Source organism: Melanotaenia boesemani, chromosome 15, assembly GCF_017639745.1.
Source record: "Melanotaenia boesemani isolate fMelBoe1 chromosome 15, fMelBoe1.pri, whole genome shotgun sequence".
Classification (NCBI taxonomy): Eukaryota; Metazoa; Chordata; class Actinopteri; order Atheriniformes; family Melanotaeniidae; genus Melanotaenia; species Melanotaenia boesemani.
Window position 1 is genome coordinate 4331532 of NC_055696.1, and position 20915 is coordinate 4352446.

The following is a 20915-nucleotide window of genomic DNA, read 5'->3' on the forward strand; positions in this document are numbered from 1 at the left end:
TCTGGTCTGTGAAACTGGTCATTTTGTATATGCTGACTTTTCCATAGATATAATTTACAAATCCACCATTGGTCTGTTACCAACATATTTATCTTTCTTACTGTCTGTGCATTTGACTTGGAACATGCTACAGCAGGATGTGGAGTTACATGAAACAGGAATAGGAAAATGTTCTTAAATGTTCTTTTCTGTGCTTTTACTTGGCAACTTATTAAAGTATACAGTACTGATTATCGTTTGCAACATGCTTTTTTTGTATTCTTGTTTCAAAAGGTCTCTTGAGAATGATATTGTGAAAGGTAAAAAAAAAAATCAGCAAATCTACAAGACAGTGGCTAAAAAAATAAAAGAATCAGCATTGCACTGACTCAGACATCTAAGTAAAATGCCATGGTGGAATCTTTAAAAAAGTGCAATCTAAACCTAAACAAAGTGAAAAAAATTGTAAAGGACAGAGGAACAAAATCCCTCCACATATAAAACACCTTTCTTTCTGATTACTTTGAGTTCAGGTAATGAAATGGTGTAATGGGTCATGTCTTGGTCATCTAATGGATAATTTATTACATTTTTTGCTTGTAATGCAAACAAATTGAAAGGATTCATAATGTAAGTATTGTTTAGATATACAGTATTTTAACTGATGTAAAATAAACAAACAATAAAACTCGTGATTATTGCTTTCAGTGAGTTTTATTTACTTATAAGTAACAGTATACACAGACAGAGGAACTGCCCTTGCTATTGACTTTCATGTCAAAATTGTGCGCATTAAAAAGCCTCCAGCTCAGCCTCGACGCTAGCAGAAACCTATTATTTGCATTCGTCTTTGAGAAGAGGAGAAAGTTTGAACAGGTTGACGGCAGGGTTTAGAAGTCCAACTTTCATAGTAACTCAGGGTTAATAATTTGGTTTAACAAGCCTACAGCTCAGCCAGAATGTTGGAGGCGAGACTGCACGTCAGCCCAGTGCCATCAGGCTCTACGTTGATCTTCTTCACCAGACCATCTTCCACCAGCATAGAATATCTGAAACAAAAGATCACATATGCAAACAACTTGTCTGGTCTACAAATATCAATGTTATCATTAACCATTGCACAATGAGGAGAGTGCAGAGGTAGAAATTAACAGGTTTAATGCCAGAAACCACTCCCACGTTCACTCAGTTACACAGTTCAGACACACTCCAAACTGAATTCAACTAAGAAATATACATTTTCAAATATGCTGTTGTTCCATTTTTTAAAACAAGTAAAAACAAAACAGTGGTTACCTCTTGGATCGCTTGTTTCCCAGCACCGCCACAATCTGATCACTATCAAGTAACAGGTCAACTGCCTAGCAAGCAAAAGGAGAAATGATGAGCTTACATGGTGGTAAAATATTTATTTAAATTCACACATACAATCTATTTACTGTTACCTGTGTAAATGCCCCAGTGGGATCAGCCAGCATTCGAACCTGCACAATAAAGAGATATAAAGCTCAACATGTTTTCAACCTCAAATATCACTATGAATTTTAATGCTTTTTTTTAACAACTGCCAATCTTTCTATTTTTCAGAAAACCATTGTAATTGTTTTAACTTGCAGTCCATACCTTGCCATCGGCTCCATGCTCCTTTCCCCATGCAGCCATGACAAATGCGTCATTGACAGAAACACATGCAACTTCCTGTATACCTTTACTCCTCAAGTCCTCAGCTTGCTGCACAAAACCTGGGAGGTGAGTCTAAAAGAAATAAATTAAATATGAGGTCAGGTGATGCAGAGATCACTGTGTATAGGATGCAATAGGCAGTGTCAGCAGTGTGGCCTCACCTTGGAGCAGCCAGGGGTAAAAGCTCCAGGTACAGCAAAGAGAACTCCCTTTTTACCCTTAAAGAGTTGATCCATCGACACCTTGTTACCTGGCTCCCCTTCCTGAACCTCCACAGCAGGAAGATGTTCACCAACCTGACAGTGATTGAGATGAAAAATCGGAATAATGACCTACTTTCAGAAACAAAATACTTGTGGTACCGTATCACTGTTACTCCTCAGGTCCAAATGCCAGCTTACAAACGAAGCAACTTAGCATCTATGGTCTGTTCAGAACTGTCTGGTAATATCAAACATTAAATATATTTTGCTGCTAACCTTGATTTTACAACATCATTATTGTGGGAATCAAGAGAAGGCTATTCTTGATACAGTTTGATGTGCTACATGTAGTTTTTTTAGGCTAATTACTTCTTCCTCTGTTCCACTGATGCTTTTTTGGTGGGGAAATATAATGGAAATTGCAATGGAATGGGAAAGAACATATAAATGGTAAACATGTTAAATTTTATTTTACACATCTACACAATTTTTGTCGTTTTATTATAAGTAATTTTAATAATAAAAAAGGGGCTCATCTATACAGGCGATTTCAAAACTTCATTAGGCACGCATTTCTCATAATAGCCAATAGGGGGCGACAAAATATCATATATATATATATATATATATATATATATATATATATATATATATATATATATATATACATACATACATACATACATACATATATACATATATTTAAGATAGAATTGGAAATGTATATTGCAGACTGGATAAATTGTATGCCTTTTTTCTCATTCGGTCTCCAGAAGAAGTTTAAACACTTACTAAATATGTGCGTTATTCCCTGAGAAAGTTACAGCTTTTAAAGCAACCCGGAAACGCATTTTAATGCCACACAAGGGCAGCTTTAGCGCTCTAGGAACGCTTTCTGTAAGGCTTTAAGTAAACTTACAACTCAGTTGTGCATGCTGACACTCATACGAATACGATAAACAATTCAGGACAACCGAGGAGGAAATAATAGCGTTAAATACAGGGAACTTTAAAATGTTCTGTGTCTGTGTACAAAAAGCCATGCTAAAATTAATTTAACATAAACTATGTTATTAAAAATATGTGAAATTGCAGCTATTTATTCAAAACCAAGACAAATAAATGTCATTGTTGTTAGTTATCAACTGTCATGGCGACGGATTTCAGATGAACAATTAGCTTTGTGAGCTACAAACAAAAACGTAAAGGATGTGTCATCTAGCTGCGTTACGTGGTAATAAACCCATGTCTTTACTTACGGCAACGAGGACGTACAGTAAAGCTAACATTAGCTTACAGCATGTTACCTGAATTGGCATTTTGATGATCGGAGAAACGTGCAGCAGCCTGACAGACTGGACGACTCGGGTGGTTTTAAAGAGAGAGAGTGTAATGGAGAGCATTATAGCTCGCTGTTAAGCTAGCTAGCCTCAAGGAATGTCCTACGGTAGCTGTGTCGCGTTTTGCGCTCACAACCAATAAACTGACTTAACGTTACTGTCACGCTAGCCTAATTAAAGTTACAGCAGATACAGCATCCCATAACGAGTTTGGCTATAAGGACTTAATGTAGCTTCCGGATTTGGACCTGTTAAGTCTTTATTTACTGCGCCATCTGCTACCAAGAAGCCACTCGTTTACTTGAGTTTAATAAATGTTCGGGCATGAGCTAAACTGTTCTTTGGTAGATATGACCGAAAATAAATTTGGCAGTTTGTGTTGTTATTTTAAAAATCTAAAACATAAAGAAAGGGAGACTTAATTTAAATGGGACCAAATGTAAGCAGTTACAATAGTACAGTCAATGCTTTAAAAACTGGACCGCAGACGCATGTTTAGTTCCGCGAAATTGAGACAGACACGTGACAGTGAACCACAATGCGCATGAGCAGACCGACCTATGTTTAACAAGAGAGTTAAATACATCACGTGGTTAAACATTAAATCAGTGGTTTCTAAACTTTAAAGGATCTCGTACAAAAAAAGAGATTATTTTAGAAGTTGGAGTTTTTACAAAAGCTCCACCAAATATAATTTAGCCCTCTCCCACGGTTTCTGCCTTCCTTTTTCATTAATCATCCAATGATCCCTCAGACTGACCAGATGTCCTAGAGGATTAAACTGTATGGCTCCACCAACATGCTGCTGCCCATTGATGCCTCATTAATAGCAATCTTATTATCCGATTTCAGTCTGATAGGTAAAATCAGTGTTTTTTAAATACCGTAACAAAATCCTGGGGCCAATACTGTACTTGCATCACCACTTCTTTGAAAAATCAAAATATATTAGGTTGAGCACTTTTTCAGTTAGGTCAACAGACCAAACATAATATTCCAGAAAACTGACACCTGCAGTCAGAAATGATTGGTAAAACCAAATATAAGCCACTTGGGAATTCAATTAGGTAAATGGATTGGTTTATTATAAAACACTGATTGCTCAGTAACTAACTGCATGTGAAAGACTCCCTCGTCAAAAGCTATGCTTACAGTTAATATAAACAGACTTGGTCAAAAGTTTTAATAAGATCTGACCAGCGCTGCTCATCGTGACACTTTACCCTTATGAAACACAACAACACATATATAGACAAACACCCACAGGTAGAGATGAGACCAATGATATGTGGTGGTGGTGTGTCCATTTATTACACAACACAAAGCACCTACAATAATCCACTATCTGTTGCATCAGACAGTGGACGAGCTCACTTTTTCACAGTGAATTTAATGTAGACATGTTTAGACAAGGACATCAAACTGTTTCATCTAAATAAAAAAAAGAAAAAAAAAACTACACACAGAAATTCACAGCCAGTACCACACACAAAAACAAAGCAGTATCAACAAACAACAATAAATTGAGTAAAAAATAGAATTTAATCATTTAAATATTCTTTGAAAATACAAACATTGATTCGAACCTCTAAATAAGATGATGTTTAGTAGCTATTTATAATTATCACTGGCAATGTTAAACATACACTGTGGCTATACAAGGAAATGTGTGAGGTTTGGTAATTTATTATATTGCTTATTTATATTAATGTGCACATTAATAACATAACCTAAAAATAGCTGTACAATTCAAATAGTGACACTCCCAGTGACCAAGCCTCCACCCTAATCATCCCAAATCTACATTTGTACATAATGAAAAATCCAACTTGCATATGCGAGCAAGTGAACAGGAAGAAAGTTGAAGAGCTCGAACGTGGCCCTGGCATCTACAGCAATGCTTGCTTCGTAATGTCACAACCACTTGCTAAATTTGCTTAGAAGAGAAATCAGAGAAGAAAATATTTTCAGATAACAGCTGTAACTTCTGAAAGCAAAAAATCTGGGTCAACATTCTGTTAAAACCTTGCTTCTGCTCCTAATTTAGCTCCTGTGTTTGCAAGCTGAGCTGTTCGGTTCTATGAAGCTGGACTACTAAGCCATAAACATCTTAAACTTGTGAAACGGAAACAAATTAACTCAGGTATTTGCACAACTGCAAGGAACCCAGTGTACCAAATATCCAAATTCAAGTTGACAAATTTACACACCAAGCTACATTTGTTTCCACAGTTATTTGGCCATCTGGCTTGTGCTGCCTCCTGAGGTAGCATTTTAAAGCCTCATCATGCCAACAGATGTATAGAGCCATTCAAACTGATCCCTAACACAACAATTAGCCTTAGAAAGCACTGATAAAGAAAAAAAAGAATGAAAAAAATTCAGCATTCATTAGATTCTAAATGAAAAGCTTAATTTCAGTACCAAACCCACAACAGTGTGTCACAATGTAAATAAAAAAACCCTTACATCCTAGAGGGGAAACTGTATGAAAAAGCAAGTTTCAAGTCTTTACAAACATCAGCACACTGTAAGCTGCAAATATCATAATGGGGAATTGATATCACATTTGCTGGCTTTATCATCTTGCACTACAAATTGCATGTTTGATTATTTATATAGAACTGTACATGGCTAAAAGGGTCATGGCTGTTGGGCCATTAAATATCCTTTGGGGATCTGATTTTTACAGCAGATAATATAGCTTTTGCACTGGATGTGAAGCTAACTGTAATGATCATTTATGCTGCAAGTATACAAACCTTCAGGACAAAGAGTAGGGACTTTCGGGATGCTATCAGACAAGGTTTCAACATCCAAAAGAAAGATGTTGCATAAGTTTCTCGTAGCCCTGAGCCCATCACAGGGCACATACAAGTTCAAGTTCAATAGGCGTGCATCCACAGCTGGAGGGATCTCGAATTGAAACATTTGAGATCTTTTATGCAACGTTCTTCGCTGCAGAAAGTGCAGCCAAATGTCACCACAAACGCATATCAGTCATTTAGGTTAGTGTTACACCTCATAGTCCACGTATGAAATAAAACAGACTTCTGTTTTTCTTTCTTTTTTTTTTTTAAACACAGCTGCAGAGGTCAAACTGGTTTAAGTGGAGGAGGGGAGTATAAAAAAGCAGACGAGGCTTATACATTGCTTTTCTAATCACTGTTGTTACCACAGCAGTTTTAATGTCAAAGAGTTGTGTTCTTCCCTGATCTCATTGGATTCAACTGCACATAAACACACACACACACACACAAGCTGGAAGCCAGTTTTTATGTGTGTCAATAGGATTTACATACAACATTTAAGTACGGCATTTTAAGGACGCACAATCTTCATGTGCGCTTCTCCTGGACTACAAATCCACTGCACAACCTTTTATAAAGCATCTTGCTCTTAACATCAGTAACTCCTGACCCCACTATTAAACCCCCAAAGTGCTGCAGTTTTTTCTCTCTTAAAGAGTTTTTTTTTTCTATCCATTTAAAAACTACCCATCTAGCTTCCCTGACCAAACCACTTTCTATTATTTAAAAATCATAATCAGCATTTGGGGTCCAACGAGTTGACAACAAGTGATACACACAAACTAATAAACTTCTTATCATTTGATCCACATTTTGAATGTGACAAACATTAATCAAGTAATTATATTGCTTTTAACATATTGCAAGTAATTCATATGTTTTGCCTACAACGGCACACTAAACTATAGTAAATACAAGCACCTTGTGCGTGTTTCCGTTGCAACTCATACCAGATCCTCAAGCCTTTCGCCAGGTGTGTTTTTATGGCTTTCATGTTCAGATGTAGCATTATTTATTTTTATCAAGTTCAAAAAGCTACAATTGCAGTCTGTTCTTGGGTACCTAAAACTTGTTCTTCAGTGGTTAAATAACTGTGTACTGATGCTGTGACAAAGCATGCCATGAAGTAGATAGAACTGAGAAGTATTTCAGTATTTATGTTACACGTTTTCACTTGTGGATCTTGGAGCCTTTTACTGAAGTTTGGCAGTTACATCTTACTGTACTCCACCAATTCCCAAGTAAAAATCTAATTTTCTTGTATTATTTACTTATTTTCTTTCTTCTTCTCACGGAAAGTGGAAAAAGCATGATTTCCTCATGACTAATCATCTAATGAAAACGTTCCTTTTTTATAAACCACTCTTCCACTCGTCAAGACTAAATCTCTGTGGGGTCTTTGTCTGCATCTTCTTGTCATTTTTTTTTTCTTCTTCTGCTTTTCCTCCTCTAAGGAGAGTCCATCATGGCTTCCAGCATCTCTAGAAATAGTTTGTGCATGGGTACACCACCACGGGTCTTAATGCTGTAGAACGTGGTAAGAGCGCGGCCAGCAGTCTGTCGGAGGAGAGGCAATGTTAAAAGAAGACGTCCTGCCCGCTGGGGGTCGTCTGGGCGCCGCTGACATTCCAGCTCCAGCAGGGCCTGGTGGAGGAGGTCCCGCAGCTTCTGTACGGCTTCCATGTCCTCGATGTAAACAGAGTCTGACAGAACAACAGGGAGAGCATGGTTAGGCAGGAGGCAGACTTTAAATTACATTACCTTTTGACACAGGGTTGTCAGCACTTCTCCAGTCGGCAAATATAATTGTTTTGTTGCTTCAAATGCAACTTAACAGTAAGATGACTGATAACTAAGCAGCCACTGTCACAGGGAAAACATTCTGTACAGTCTATTTATTTTAGGTTCACAAAACCAGAACATTTCTAATGCCAATATGATGCTCAGTTGGTATTCGACAAAAACTAATTCAACTTTTCGTCATTTTGGGATCTGTATTGTATTAATAATTAATTACACTAAGCAAACATTAAATTTAAATTTATATTATACATACAAACAAGTGGACAACTGGAATCTCAAGTCAGTGTAACAGTTCAAATCTACAAAGCTACAAACTACAGGATTCAAAGTGATGATACACTGAAATCAATACTTGATAAAAAGTTATGAAGGAGTTGTTATATAACACTGAATTACTTTTAGCAAATACACTTCCAAAATAACTCTTTGCAGTTTTATTACACAGGCTGTGTATTCTCATTTTCCTGTTGAATTACCATAAAATAATGCATCAGTAGAGGTAAACACTGCCAGTTTATTGATCAAAAGAACCCTGGAATCACGTAATTTAATGTTATTTAAATAACTACAACACACTTATAGTTTTGTTGTTATCCAACCATGGAAACCTACAGATAACACCCTTTCTATGAGAGTAAAGGAAGTAAAACAGAGGCAGCGTGACCAAATTTATTAATTAGGCCCAACTAGTGGGATCTGGAAATGTAACCTGATTTATTTTCTTACACCATATGAAACATTATTTAGGAGCCAGATCTGATGTGTATGTGTGAGATTGTGCATTGTGTGATTAAAAGTGCAGATAGTGTTAAAGCAAGCCTGTTGTCATTGTAACAAGTCTGTGTGAGGACAAAGCCATGTTGGTTGTTTTCTACCTTTACCCAGTTAATCGACAGCCTACTTTCACTCCTGTGCCGCAGGCTAAGTGAAGCTTAAAGGCTTCGATGAGTCAGTTAAACTTTTAAAGCAAAAGATCCGTAAGACTCTCGTCCATCCACTGCCATCCCTAACTTCTGATAATATGTAGAATTAACTGGTAATTTCAGTGTGGGGGAACAGATGTTCTGATGAAACTGCAGTGTCTGAGCAGCATTTTAAGGCAGAATAGTGTTCAGTGTATCCCACCAGCACTGAATAATATTACTATCAGTTGTAAAGTGAGAGCTGCCATTCAGTGTATTCTCTGGTCACATTCAAGCCATTATCTTAGAAATGGCACGTGCACAGCTCATTGGAAATGACTGTTCCATAACTATTTCACTAGATTTGAAGTACCTGAGTTTGTGAGTGCGATGGCTTTTAACATGACGAATTCCTCCCGGTCCACGTTTAGTGCACGGAAACGGCGGGCAAGTTGAATGATGGCTGCGTTTAGTTCTGTTAGTCCAGCAACACGCGACATCTCCTCATCAAGGACAAAATCCTCAGCGAACACCACCTCATCCTCACAGCCAAGCGAGCGGTATGCTACACCCAGAACCAGCACCTCCAGCCACACCGACTGCAGCACCGACATCTGGTCTGCTAGAGACAGAGACAGGAAGCCTGCAAAGGGCAACACAAGGAAACAGATATGTTGTTTGTTTATATGAGGAGGATGAAAAAGATTCAAATGTTTGTTTTTTTTAAAACCTGATAGTTACTGTGAGCAATAACTGCAACATCAATTTGGATGATGTTACAGTCATGCAGGGCATGAGTTCAGCTGATATCAGCAGACATTCATCACCTCCTTTCCTAACATGACATACCAACATAAGACACTAAAGCAGGGGTGTCCAAAGTCGGTCCTCGAGGGCCATTTTCCTGCAGGATTTAGATGTTTCCTGCTGCAGAACTGAATCAGATTAAGGGCTCGACAACAAGCTGTTTAGGGGGGCCATTTTATTTGAATCAGGAGTATTGGAGCAAGGAGACATCTAAAACCTGCAAGCCTGCGGCCCACAAGGACCGGACCCGGACACCACCACCAACTGAAGGGACCATAACAATTGTTTGGGCTTCACATATTTTTGTATCCTTTTAATAAAAATGCTAATTGTGTGACTTATTTGGGCCGGCTTGCACTCTTTGCTCTTTTAAGGCTCATCTGCAGATTTTCCGTTATGTTTAAGTCAGGAGACTGTGTGGGCCATGGCTCTGGCCAGTCATCAGAAACAGAATCACACTGGTTCCCATTTTGTGAGAATGGATAGACTAATACCATTTTAATACCTGAAGTACTTAGTTTAAAATATCTTTTTAAATGCATGCACCCCAGCTAAACACACACATTAAAACATTTCCTACTGTATGTAGTAATGAATTCATCAATGTTCCTTGGGCTAAAACTTACCAGCCCATAACACTGCTACCTCCCTGGGAACAGAGGAGTCCCTATGACAACATGGAGGGATGGCATCACACTGTATTCTGCAGGCTACGTTGGATCGCAGTTTGACTCTAGTCAGGCTGCTTCACTGCTTTTCATTAAACAGTCAACAGCAGCCCCACACAGCAGAGTAAAAGCTTTCAATTGTCTCAATAAATTAGTAAAAAAAAACGTCAATCTAGACTTTCTTTGCAAATAGCTATCAGCTCTAAAACTTCCATGAAAGACATTACGCCAGGTGAAGCATGTCTTTGTAAAGAAAATGTGAGATTGCCATTTTTGTTGCCCTGACTGCAGTATCTTCAGTGAAAAGGAACACACACACAAATTTTGTGTTCATATTGATGCCAAGGTGTACCTGATAAAAATCTGCACGGACTGCAGTCATTTGACACTGGACTAAATGCTGATTAAACACTTTCACTTTGCATTCAAGAGCCACATGTGTGTTTTTTTTTAACCAGTGTAAAAAGTCTGTTAAAGTGCTGCCTCTCCTACCCTCTATTCTCTCAGCATCTCTTACCAGGAATGTGTTTGGCCCAGCCAATGATCACAACCAGCTCACGGTCAGCAAGGTCACAGAGGGTGGTGAGCGTACGCTGCGCCGTGTCAGGCTGCAGAGGGTCGGGCATTGCAAATAATTTTTCTGGCTCTGCCACTAGAAGATGGGACACAATGATGTTGGAGGAACCTATGTGACAAAAGACCAAACAATGGGTTAGATGCAGCGTATAATCAGAGGCACACCGAATCCCAAAACATCTACTCTTAATAGATATAAACATCCTGTTTTTCATTGTTGTTCACTGTAAACACGCCACAAAAGTCAGTTTCCCACTTTCAAATAAACAAATAAATATTCCCTATTAACATATGTAATTACTGGGAAAATGTCAGGTTATAAAGTCAACATCCAAAAAAGTGAACTTATGCCTATCTAGTCAGCGTATGAAGCCCCTTTAAACCTTGATAAAGTATTTAGGAGTATGGATCACACATCATTATAGAGACCTTTTTAAGGCCAACTATCAACCCCTACTTTCTAATTTAAAGCAAGATTTGAATAGATGGGATATTCTACCTTTGGTTCTAGGAGGATTAATTCTATCAAGATGTGTGTGCTTCCTAAATTTATATGTTCCAATGTCTTCCCATCTTCTTGACAAAATCCTTTTTCTACAGCTTGGTTTTATATGGAATAAAAAACAACCATGAATACGGAAAGAATTTCTACCGCTCCCTCGAACAATGGGTGGTTTGTGTTTTCAAATTTTTTATACTATTACTGGCCAGCAAATACTGGGCCATTGCTATACTGGATGAATAAATCTGCTAATAAACCCAGCTGGGTGGTGTTGGAAGAGGGCTCAATTAAACAAACATCTCTTGTAGTTTTAATGTGCTCCAGCTTACCACTTAAACAACCTATATCTTCCTATACGCAGAACCCTGTCATAATCCATACAGTTAAAATCTGGAACCAGCTTAAAAGAACCTTTGCTATTACTGAGACGCGAGTTGCTGCTCCAATAATCTGTTTCCACCCTCAATCATGGATGAAGCATTTAACAACTGGCTAAAGTCTGGGTTACGGCGCCTGAATGATCGATACATAGATGGAAGATTTGCTTTTGAAGAATTTGAAGAACTGTCTCAAAAGTTTGCTTTAGAGGGATCTCAGTTTTTTAGATATTTTCAAATTCGATGTTTTGTCTCATCTAATTCAGAATGTTTTTCTGTGTTCTTCTACTTCTCTGCTGGACTCGATGTCTGAAAGTGAAATTGACTCAAAACAGATCATGGGTAACCTGTATGCAATGTTTAATGAATACAAACTGGCCAGTCTAGAGGAGCTTAGGCAAAGATGGGAGGGAGACGTATGAGCCACATTCACTTAGAAAAGATGAAGTTTACCATCAGAGGATGTGCTGAAAAACTTCCTGGCAACCATTTAAAGACTTTATAGATACTATGCCAGCTGCTGATATTGATTCATGATTGTGTTTTGTTGATGTTTATCATCCAATGACCCTTTGATCTAAAAGTGTGTAGTGTGTACAGTACTGTTTTTTTCTTCTTCTTCTTCTATGATAAACATTTATGTGAGATCTGGTACAAAGGGGTGGGGACAGTGTTATGTGTTTACTTGTATGCTTAACTGTTGAAAACAATTTACAAATAATAAAATATCAAATAAATGGATAAAAAAAAACACTTACTGTAATTATTTCCATGAATAAAATGCAGCAAACTTGCAAACTTATCAAAATCAATAATGGAGTTTTTATTTTATGAAAGCAGTGCAATGTGTCCCTCTTTACAGTAGAGGGTGCTGTTTTCAATCCAAACTCATTTCAAGGTTTATTTCTGTTACTTATATCGCTACAGTCCATTTGGATTTAATCCACCCAGCAGGTCTTTAAGAGGAGCACCTCAAGGTTTAAAGAAGAAAATACTCCTCTGAACAGATGAATCTGCATATTTGAAACAGAGCTGCACAATATGGAGACCGCCCAGCTTAAATATATGATTCTGTTAATGTTCTTTAATCATTTGATTAGTTGTTGCTGTGCTATGGAGCCACTTATTTTAAAAGAAAAAAAAACTAAAAACTAAAATAATAATAATAGACCTTTTTCACTCTCCTTAGTCAGTGGTAGAGGGGCACTCTGGTATGTCGCGTTTTCCACTTCTGGGCGTCTTTTATACTTCTGCCTTCCGCCTCTGACCCTGTCAAGACGAACTCCTACATTGTAAAAGATAAAGCATGTCTAAGTTATGCTAGTAAATGCACAACTAGCAAATAATTACAACAGTAAAACAATGACTTTCATCAAAGACTGGCTGCATCAAAGACTCACCCTCTTTAAGCATGCCTACTTTGAGGCACTTGGTAAAGCGGCATGCTTGACAGGCCTTTCTGCGCCTTTTGGTGATCTCGCATTCATTTGATGCTGGACAACTGTATTCAATATTACCTTTATGGAAGAACAGAAACAAATTAAGTTAAAGGGCAAACGACATATATAAATACAGACGGAGTTTACCAGAGCAAACAAAAGTTGTCACCTGGATTTAGCTGAGTAAATGATACGAGGTTGCTTCAGCTGGTCATGGCTAGATTGAGCAACTATATGTGCCCAACAAATTAGATCAGCTGACTGCCTGAATGTAATGTATGAGCAACATTTTTTTTATCTTCCCTGATGGTATGGGCATATTCCCAAAGGACAATGTCAGGATTCATCAGCCTTAAAATGTAAAGAAAGGAGTGTCTCAGAGACGGTGGTGGTGGGTTAGTTACCTGGTAAGCACTATGTGATGAAAAATTATCAAGTCTATCAGCATCTGTTTGTGGTGTTGATCCTTAAGTTAATCTTGCCTTCTCTGATAGCTGCACTCATGTATGTACGTTCTAATTAGTTAGTATCAGCAATTTTAACCTTAACCATTTTATGTTCCCTTGTTCCATTACTTTTTTAATTAAAAACAGAATAAATTTAAGGGATCATAAACATTCTCTTCCACTCTGAAAGTACACAGGTTGTATATAAAGGGTTTGCAAGGCACAGATTCATTACAAAACCGCTTGCTATGTTATGCCATTACATCAACTTCATCCCAGCACGCACCTTGAATGGTTCTCTTGAAGAATGCTTTGCAGGCTTCGCATGATGCTACGCCGTAATGATAACCTGAAGCCACGTCCCCACATACGAGACACAGCCTCTTGGGCAGCGTGCTCAGGGCATACTTGCATCGCCCTGCTCCATTTCCAGTGGAGCCCTCCTCCGCTCCGTCGCCACCCTCGTCTTTAAAATGACATCGCAGAGCTGGTGTGTAGAGTGGCGGCGAGTAACGTTTGGCGCCTTCTCCTCTGGTTCCTCCGCCACCGCTTTGAGAGGAGTCTGATGAGGCCCCACCAGGGCTGGTCCGACCTCCCCCACCTCCCTCTGGACTACTCGGCTCCGCCTTTATGTAGACATCTGACCGACGCTCCCGGGAAGACATGATGTCTGGAGGACAAAAACATACACAACAAAGAGAAGCTAAAGTAAAGAACGGTATAGAACATTTTACCTCACGCATGCTCCAAAGCTGAAACAAAGCATAAGAACGAAACAAATCTGAGCTTTAAAGTTTCTGTCTTATTTATGTTTAAGCTGAAATAAAGAGGTGCATTCAAATATTTGACTACTACTATATGTTCTGTCACTTCTAATACAGGCCACTCTCAGGCTAATCTGTGAATAGGTTTTTGAGTATGCTTAATAGAAAAACTATGGTAGAGGGTAAGTATAAAGGAACATGGAAGTGCTAGTACTGCCTCATTACACCCCCTCTCTCAGTCCTTGTTTTAACGCCTTTATATCAGTCATTAAAGTTCTCCCTGATGAGTTGGACGTGAAACGGTTCGAGTATAAGTCGTCAGCTTATGAAAAAGAAAAATCCTGACATAATTTAAAGAGCTGTAGTATAAATGCCACCTTAATCTCACAGGAAACAAATTACAGCTCACCAACTAACATTTACTAAAAAAAAAAAAAAAAGAAACAGGATTACCGTCACAATTCTTTCCCAGACTGCAAGATGCAAATGGATGACACCCCCAAAAGGCATCCTTGGCTTAACTTTGTCATTTCTTCCTTAGTGACACTTTAAGCCATCAAAAACCACCTCAGATTCACCAACCTGCAGTCTTTCATGCCTAAAATAAACCAACACAGTCCTCATATCATCTGCACTGGGTGAAGTCTTTGTCAGTCATATTTCTAGTTGTTAAAATAGCCAAGGTGACTGGATGAAGGTCACTGAGCTCATAAACAGTGGACACTCCTCCTTATTCAGAAATATGACTTGTGTTCAAGTATGGCAGAACGAGTACTGCTGCGGCAACCTGCTGGCACTACAAAAGTAATATGTAGTTCTCAATATAATAACAGAAACTAAGATGAGAAATGGAGATTACATGAAATGCATCTGATCCAAATACAAGCACATAAAGTCTGTAACTTCTCAAAGCAGAAAAAACATGAAAAATACAAGCAGTGAAGCTACAATTACATTACAATGCGCTTTAGCTTTTTGATTAAATTGAATTAATTCAAAATGGTGCACAAAAGTATGCTCTGTTAGAAATAAAAAAAATTATCTAAACAGGTGACTTATTTCCTTAAGTGAACGCAGACTTTGTCCTTCAAATGCAAACCCAATCACTGTGCTGATTACTTTAGAGTAATTTTGATTTATGCGATGCAACCTTCAGTAACAAAGTTCTCAAGCCAAATGTCATGATTCTTATAATAACAGTCATTCATTAAATCCATCACAAATGAGACAATTAGCCTAAAAGTGCTCTGATCTCTTTTGACACAGTCTAGTGATATCAGATGGACGTCCCAACATTTTCTCTTTTTTGTGTAGATAAAAAAATAGTTGGGTGAATGTTTGTGTGAGCAGTGACCGCTAAAGAGTCCTGCCCAGACTAGGGTAAAATAAACATAAAACTGATGCTATAATAATACAAAACATTTGATGTTTTATAATTCTGACTTAGACTGACTTTTAAATGTGAACTAGGAGGTGAAAACAACGTGAATGTCTGTATTCCTGGTAGAACATAATAGATCAGTGCATGGGGATGATGAGATGAGATCTGAGCAACCCAAATACCCTCAATCCAGTTAAGACCTGAAAGTGACTGGTGAGCTTGGCTGGTACACACAATGGCAATCCACTTCAACCACCAACCTTTTTTATTTGCTTGTTTTTAATTTTCCAGATTTGGTTTGATAATCAAGTTGCAGCTGTACAGTGTTGCAACATCAAAATGCATTTTTTCAAAGAGTTTTAATGCTCTGATCATTTGCACTGCACGTTCAGAGAGCATTATACTGTATGCACACACTGGAGTAAGTGACTGCCATGATGAACTGAACCAATAGTGTTTGGAATGATCAATAAATGATTGAATAAAATTTTATCTACTAATATATGCAGATTTAAGTAAGTTTCATTGATCATGTAACAAATCTTTGTTTTATAATATTACATTTCCACAATTGTAGATGAAGAACAGCTAAAATAAAAGCAGTCAATCAGGGACTTTATAGGATATAATCAATAACAGGACGGTCCTGACTTGTGCTGCACGTTTGTCTGAGTCAGTCTATACAATAATCCTGTTTTAGTGACCCAGTTGCTGACAAGAGACATCTAAAATGAATCTAACAACTTTAAATCCAGATAAATCTCTCAATGCATTTATAGGACATGACCCTTAGAAAAACAGTGTTCTATACTTTACATACAAACAGTGTTGATAACATACCATCTTAGCTGATCTGCTAAATACCTTTCCATTTATTCCTCAGCTGTGGCCTGTCCATGACTATGTGCTTTGTGATCAAAACTGCTCAATGTCAGGCATTCAATTCAAATTGTGTTCAAGAACCATTGAGAAAGGGTAGAGGTAAACAATGAATGGGTACTGTCAGTAAAACTGGTTTAGTCCTGAGAGTAAATCTACAAACCAAATCTCACACACTGTGTTGTATATACACTGTACAGTAAATACAACAGGAAGTATTACTGTGGATGATTCAAGACAAGCCAGTGTTGTTATAATTACTCCCCAATACCCCATGTGAAATTCAAGTAAACCTTTATGGTATTTATTGCAACAGTCCTATAGCTTCTGTTATACACTTTCTGTGGAGTTTGCCCTCTGGATACAAGCAGTGTTTGGCAAGCAGTGAGGGGGGTCACAGCAAACCTAGCCTGTTTAAACTTTAGCTTACTTGTACTGAGTTGGAAAACCTAGTGAATGGCTCACCCAACAGAAGCCGAACCAGTACATGAACCTAAATATACAACGTAAATCAGCGTTGTTCAGAGTTTAAACACGATCAAGTCCCTCCACCATGTGCACCGCTGGCCAGGTCCACATCTGCTTTGACAAAAAGAGGACACCAGTTTCAATAATGAAGCGCTGAAGAATAAAACAAAATAAAAAAAAGGGGGGGAGGTAATAGCTAGGTTTTATTTAAACAAGATAAGCCGTTTATAAAGCCACATCAGTCAGTTACGTGTCTTTGTCATCTGCTTTACACACCAGAGAAACGCGTGGTGTGTACTGCAAGCCAAAACCATCAAATCAGACGTTAGCATTAGCTTCAACAATAACGAACACATTTGTATAACAACCGTAGGTTAGCTACTCCTAGCTAACTAAGCTAGCTAGCTAACGTTAATCCTGACTGACCAGCTCTCTCCCGCTGCAACTGAGGTTTATTTTTGTCTCTTTAACCCGGACTAGTCTGCCTCTTACCTTACAGCTGCGACTACTACAGCACTTAAGGTTAAGTCTCCCCACGGCGCGATCTCATGGTACAGGGTTGACAGAAAAATCTGTTTCCAGACTGCCAGCTTCTGCTAGCTAGTGCTGGCTGCGTGTTGATATGGGCCGGGCTACAATCGGCTTTCTCTAACAGCTGGTAAGATGAGGATGGATCTACTGTAGCTGAACACATTTGTTCCAGGAGGAGGCTGGAAACAGTTTCATATCTTAATAATTTTTCTGATGGTCATATTCTAATTTAGATCTAAAATAAGCAGACATGGGAAGAGAGAATTATCCATCATCACATAAACCTTGAATCTAACATCACAGGATGAATGTTCTATGAATAAGAAATTTCCTATTATCTGTCTATATATTGTGCTACAATATTTTCTAAAGCTTTACTTTCTCTCCTAAGAAGCATTTAATGTCCCCAAAACAAACTTCAATGCACTGGTATCATTCAGACAGATACTTTAATTGCTCCTTTCTCCTCACAGAAGATCTGGGACATTGTCACATTGATTTATACCTCTAAAACTGAGGACAGTCCTCCTTCTGTATTCACTATTTGCCTATCATTTATTTGTCTGCAGTGTAGATGCAGACAGATTTTTCCCCCAGTTTGTTTAAAGCAAAAGATGGAGATGTACATTTTGTGTTGCAGTGGATTATGTATTCTGCAGCTGCCTGCTCTCTGTAGTTTTGGAAATCTAAATCCAGCATCCTCAAAATAAATTGTTGAGTGAAATTTTCCTTCCACATCCTTTATGATTGAAGTTGGATATCCATAATGCTTGCTGAAAGCACAGTTTTATAGCTGAATATTTCATTGGCATAACATGTAAAGTAAGAACAGCTCACCTGTTTGGTGAAGTGGCGTTTTTAACGGGTATATTCCTCACTCCTGATGGCAGATGGGTTAATTGCTTTTGCTGTGGCTTGAATCTGTAGTTATCAGGACACCTGCAAAGTAAATGGAGACTTCTGATTATTGTCACAAAACTTACACCTGAATCAACACAATAACAAATATGCTTCAACAAATGATCTACAGTTTCCTTGTCTACATCCACCTCCTCTCAGTCATTGCCAACAGTTTAGTTTCCTGAGTTTAAGGCATGTGCATACTCTTAAAACTGACTTTCTTTCCAAATATATATATATATATAACTCAGTGTATCTGTACAGAATCTTCACACCGCTTGACTACCCTCCCCCTTGAACACTGCGTGACACACTCCAAAGGTCACAGTCGCAGGAATGCTTGAAGGACAGACAGAGTAAAGCCAACACCTTGTCCCTCACTTGTGCAAAGTCATAAGCTTAAGTTTGATTATAACTCTCTGTAAATAATTGAGGAGATAAGTTTAAATATATAGACTGTAATTCCAGTTTTAATTCCAAATAGGAATCTAGATTTTCAAAGTCCATCAAAGGGTAATTTGTTTTTCAAGCAACTTCAACCTCCAGTGACTACACTTTAATATGTGGAAACTAAATAAGATGCCTAGCTAGTACTATCTGGAAGTAGGACGAAACACTGATTTAGTTTTTAATTTATAAACTAGTCACAGGCACAAACTCAAACATAGACTTTTTGTGAAAAGTATCAAAGCTCCTTTCTTAGTCTTTAATGGTTTGAAGTGTTCTTATGATTGTTTTGTTAGGGGTGCTAATTGTATGAACACATTAAGTTTGAGTCTTTATAAATTATTATTATCATTATTATTATTTTTATTATTATTTATTTATTTATTTTCAATTTAATTTTTTTTTTTTTAATACTGCGCTCTGTGGAGATGGCCAGAACAGCACCCTGGGGTGACCTTGCCAACTGATCTCAGACCGTTGAAAGGTTAATTGCCAAAGTGGATTATGACTTTAGATCAGTGATCCCAATCCTGGTCCATCAGGCAATGGGACCTACATAGTTCAGTGTGTTAAAATGGAGAGAGCAACTACTCGGAATGTTAAAACACGTGTTATAAAACAGAAGTGTGTACAGTTGAAGAAGTGAGGGCTGTCATTTGCACATGCACGAGATACGGACAGCCATGAAATGACCATTATTCTTTGCATCTTTATACTCTGCCATATCGCTACATTCACTTACACTTTTAGGGACTATGCATCCATTTTTATAAGGTATTTCTGGACCATTAGACAGAGTTGAACAGCAAACGTGCCAGTTGGGAAGGAGATAACATGTGAAAAAAATACTAAGCCAGACAGGAAGCCTCTGCCGCAAATTATTGCACAATATATGCAAACTACTTATTCAGCGGCTCTTTACCCCTGGTCCCAAATACACGACCAGGCGAACCGTCCATGCACAGACCGCTTACATGTCCCACAAAGACTCAGCAATAGCCTAGATGTGAAGGGAATGAAGGGATACTTACTGGGAAAGTGAAAACCATCGCGTTCTTCTTCCTTTTTATAAATTTATATATTTTTTTATCTGAAGTCAGACAAGTCTTTGCGGCTGGAAAGTCCACAATTGGTTGAGCTGGTTTAATGGCGCCGTCTGAGTCTGGAAGGGTTTCTCACATCACGCCACATTTCACGACGTTTCTGTATAATATGGTGATAACTACAACCGGCGGTACAATGTCTTCCCCGCTGTTCGGTTCCGTACACTGGCGTTATAAATTCCCTTTTCGCTTCTACAACCAGAGCTGTAGTTAAAAGTTAGCGTCAAGGATGGAAAAAGAAACAATAAACTTCCGATTTAAAAATTAACATTAAAACTGTGTCCACGCACACAATTTGTTTTTATTCTCTTCAAGCAAGACAACGTTTAAGAATAAGAAATATTCTAAAATAATAGATTTGAAATTAACTGCGTGAATATGTAACGTAGCTTCCAGTGACACAAAACATATAATCATAAAAAACCAACAAAACCCCAACTTTTATTTATTAAACTCAGCTGTTTGACTTCCGGTACCTTCCCAGATTTCTTCTGCTACCTTGACGAAACTTAATGACGTAGCCTCGATCTCGTGCCTTTCCTCCTCCCTCTGCTTCAATTTGCGTCCACTGTGTCTCCGTTACGTCCGTCAACACAGCCACCGCCGTCATCAGCATTTAAAAAAAGGGCCTGCAACTCTGGAAAAAAAGAGATAAAGTAAAAAACTGACTTTCTGCCAGTGTTACTCAGGTAGGCTTAATTATTTAATCCCGGGTTTGAATAGCGCTGAATTCAGATCAGCTGCCCCCAAACCCGTTGTGTCGTGCTACCTGACTAAATCTGGAGGTGTTCTTGTTGCAGCAAACGCTTGCCCAGTGAAAATGACATACAGTAGCATTATGTAGTATGCTTAGATTCAAGTTTATTTAGGCTTTGTTGCACATTTAATTTACTTACAGTTTTTATTT

The 20915-nt window shown here is 38.2% G+C and overlaps 2 protein-coding genes across 3 annotated transcripts; both read right to left on the bottom strand.

Annotated features, from left to right (window-relative positions):
- Positions 1–674: 674 nt before the first annotated feature.
- prdx5 (peroxiredoxin 5) lies at positions 675–3462 on the bottom strand. The gene is made up of 6 exons (XM_042009241.1): positions 3173–3462; positions 1824–1958; positions 1603–1734; positions 1425–1463; positions 1276–1340; positions 675–1028 (listed from the first exon to the last, which is right to left on the bottom strand). Exons 1-6 carry the CDS (start codon positions 3266–3268, stop codon positions 923–925), a joined length of 573 nt encoding a protein of 190 aa, XP_041865175.1. The 5' UTR covers positions 3269–3462; the 3' UTR covers positions 675–922.
- Positions 3463–4492: 1030 nt separating this feature from the next.
- On the bottom strand, positions 4493–20223 carry esrra (estrogen-related receptor alpha). 2 transcript variants are annotated; one of them, XM_042008256.1, is made up of 8 exons: positions 19937–20223; positions 18396–18497; positions 13822–14205; positions 13051–13167; positions 12822–12935; positions 10713–10880; positions 9094–9363; positions 4493–7718 (listed from the first exon to the last, which is right to left on the bottom strand). In XM_042008256.1, the coding sequence occupies exons 3-8, from the start codon at positions 14198–14200 to the stop codon at positions 7465–7467; spliced, it is 1302 nt and encodes a 433-aa protein (XP_041864190.1). In that variant the 5' UTR covers positions 14201–14205; positions 18396–18497; positions 19937–20223; the 3' UTR covers positions 4493–7464. The 2 variants fall into 2 exon arrangements, with proteins under 2 accessions (XP_041864190.1, XP_041864191.1); XM_042008257.1 differs by lacking the exons at positions 18396–18497; positions 19937–20223 and adding an exon at positions 17520–17664.
- Between the last annotated feature and the right edge of the window lie 692 nt (positions 20224–20915).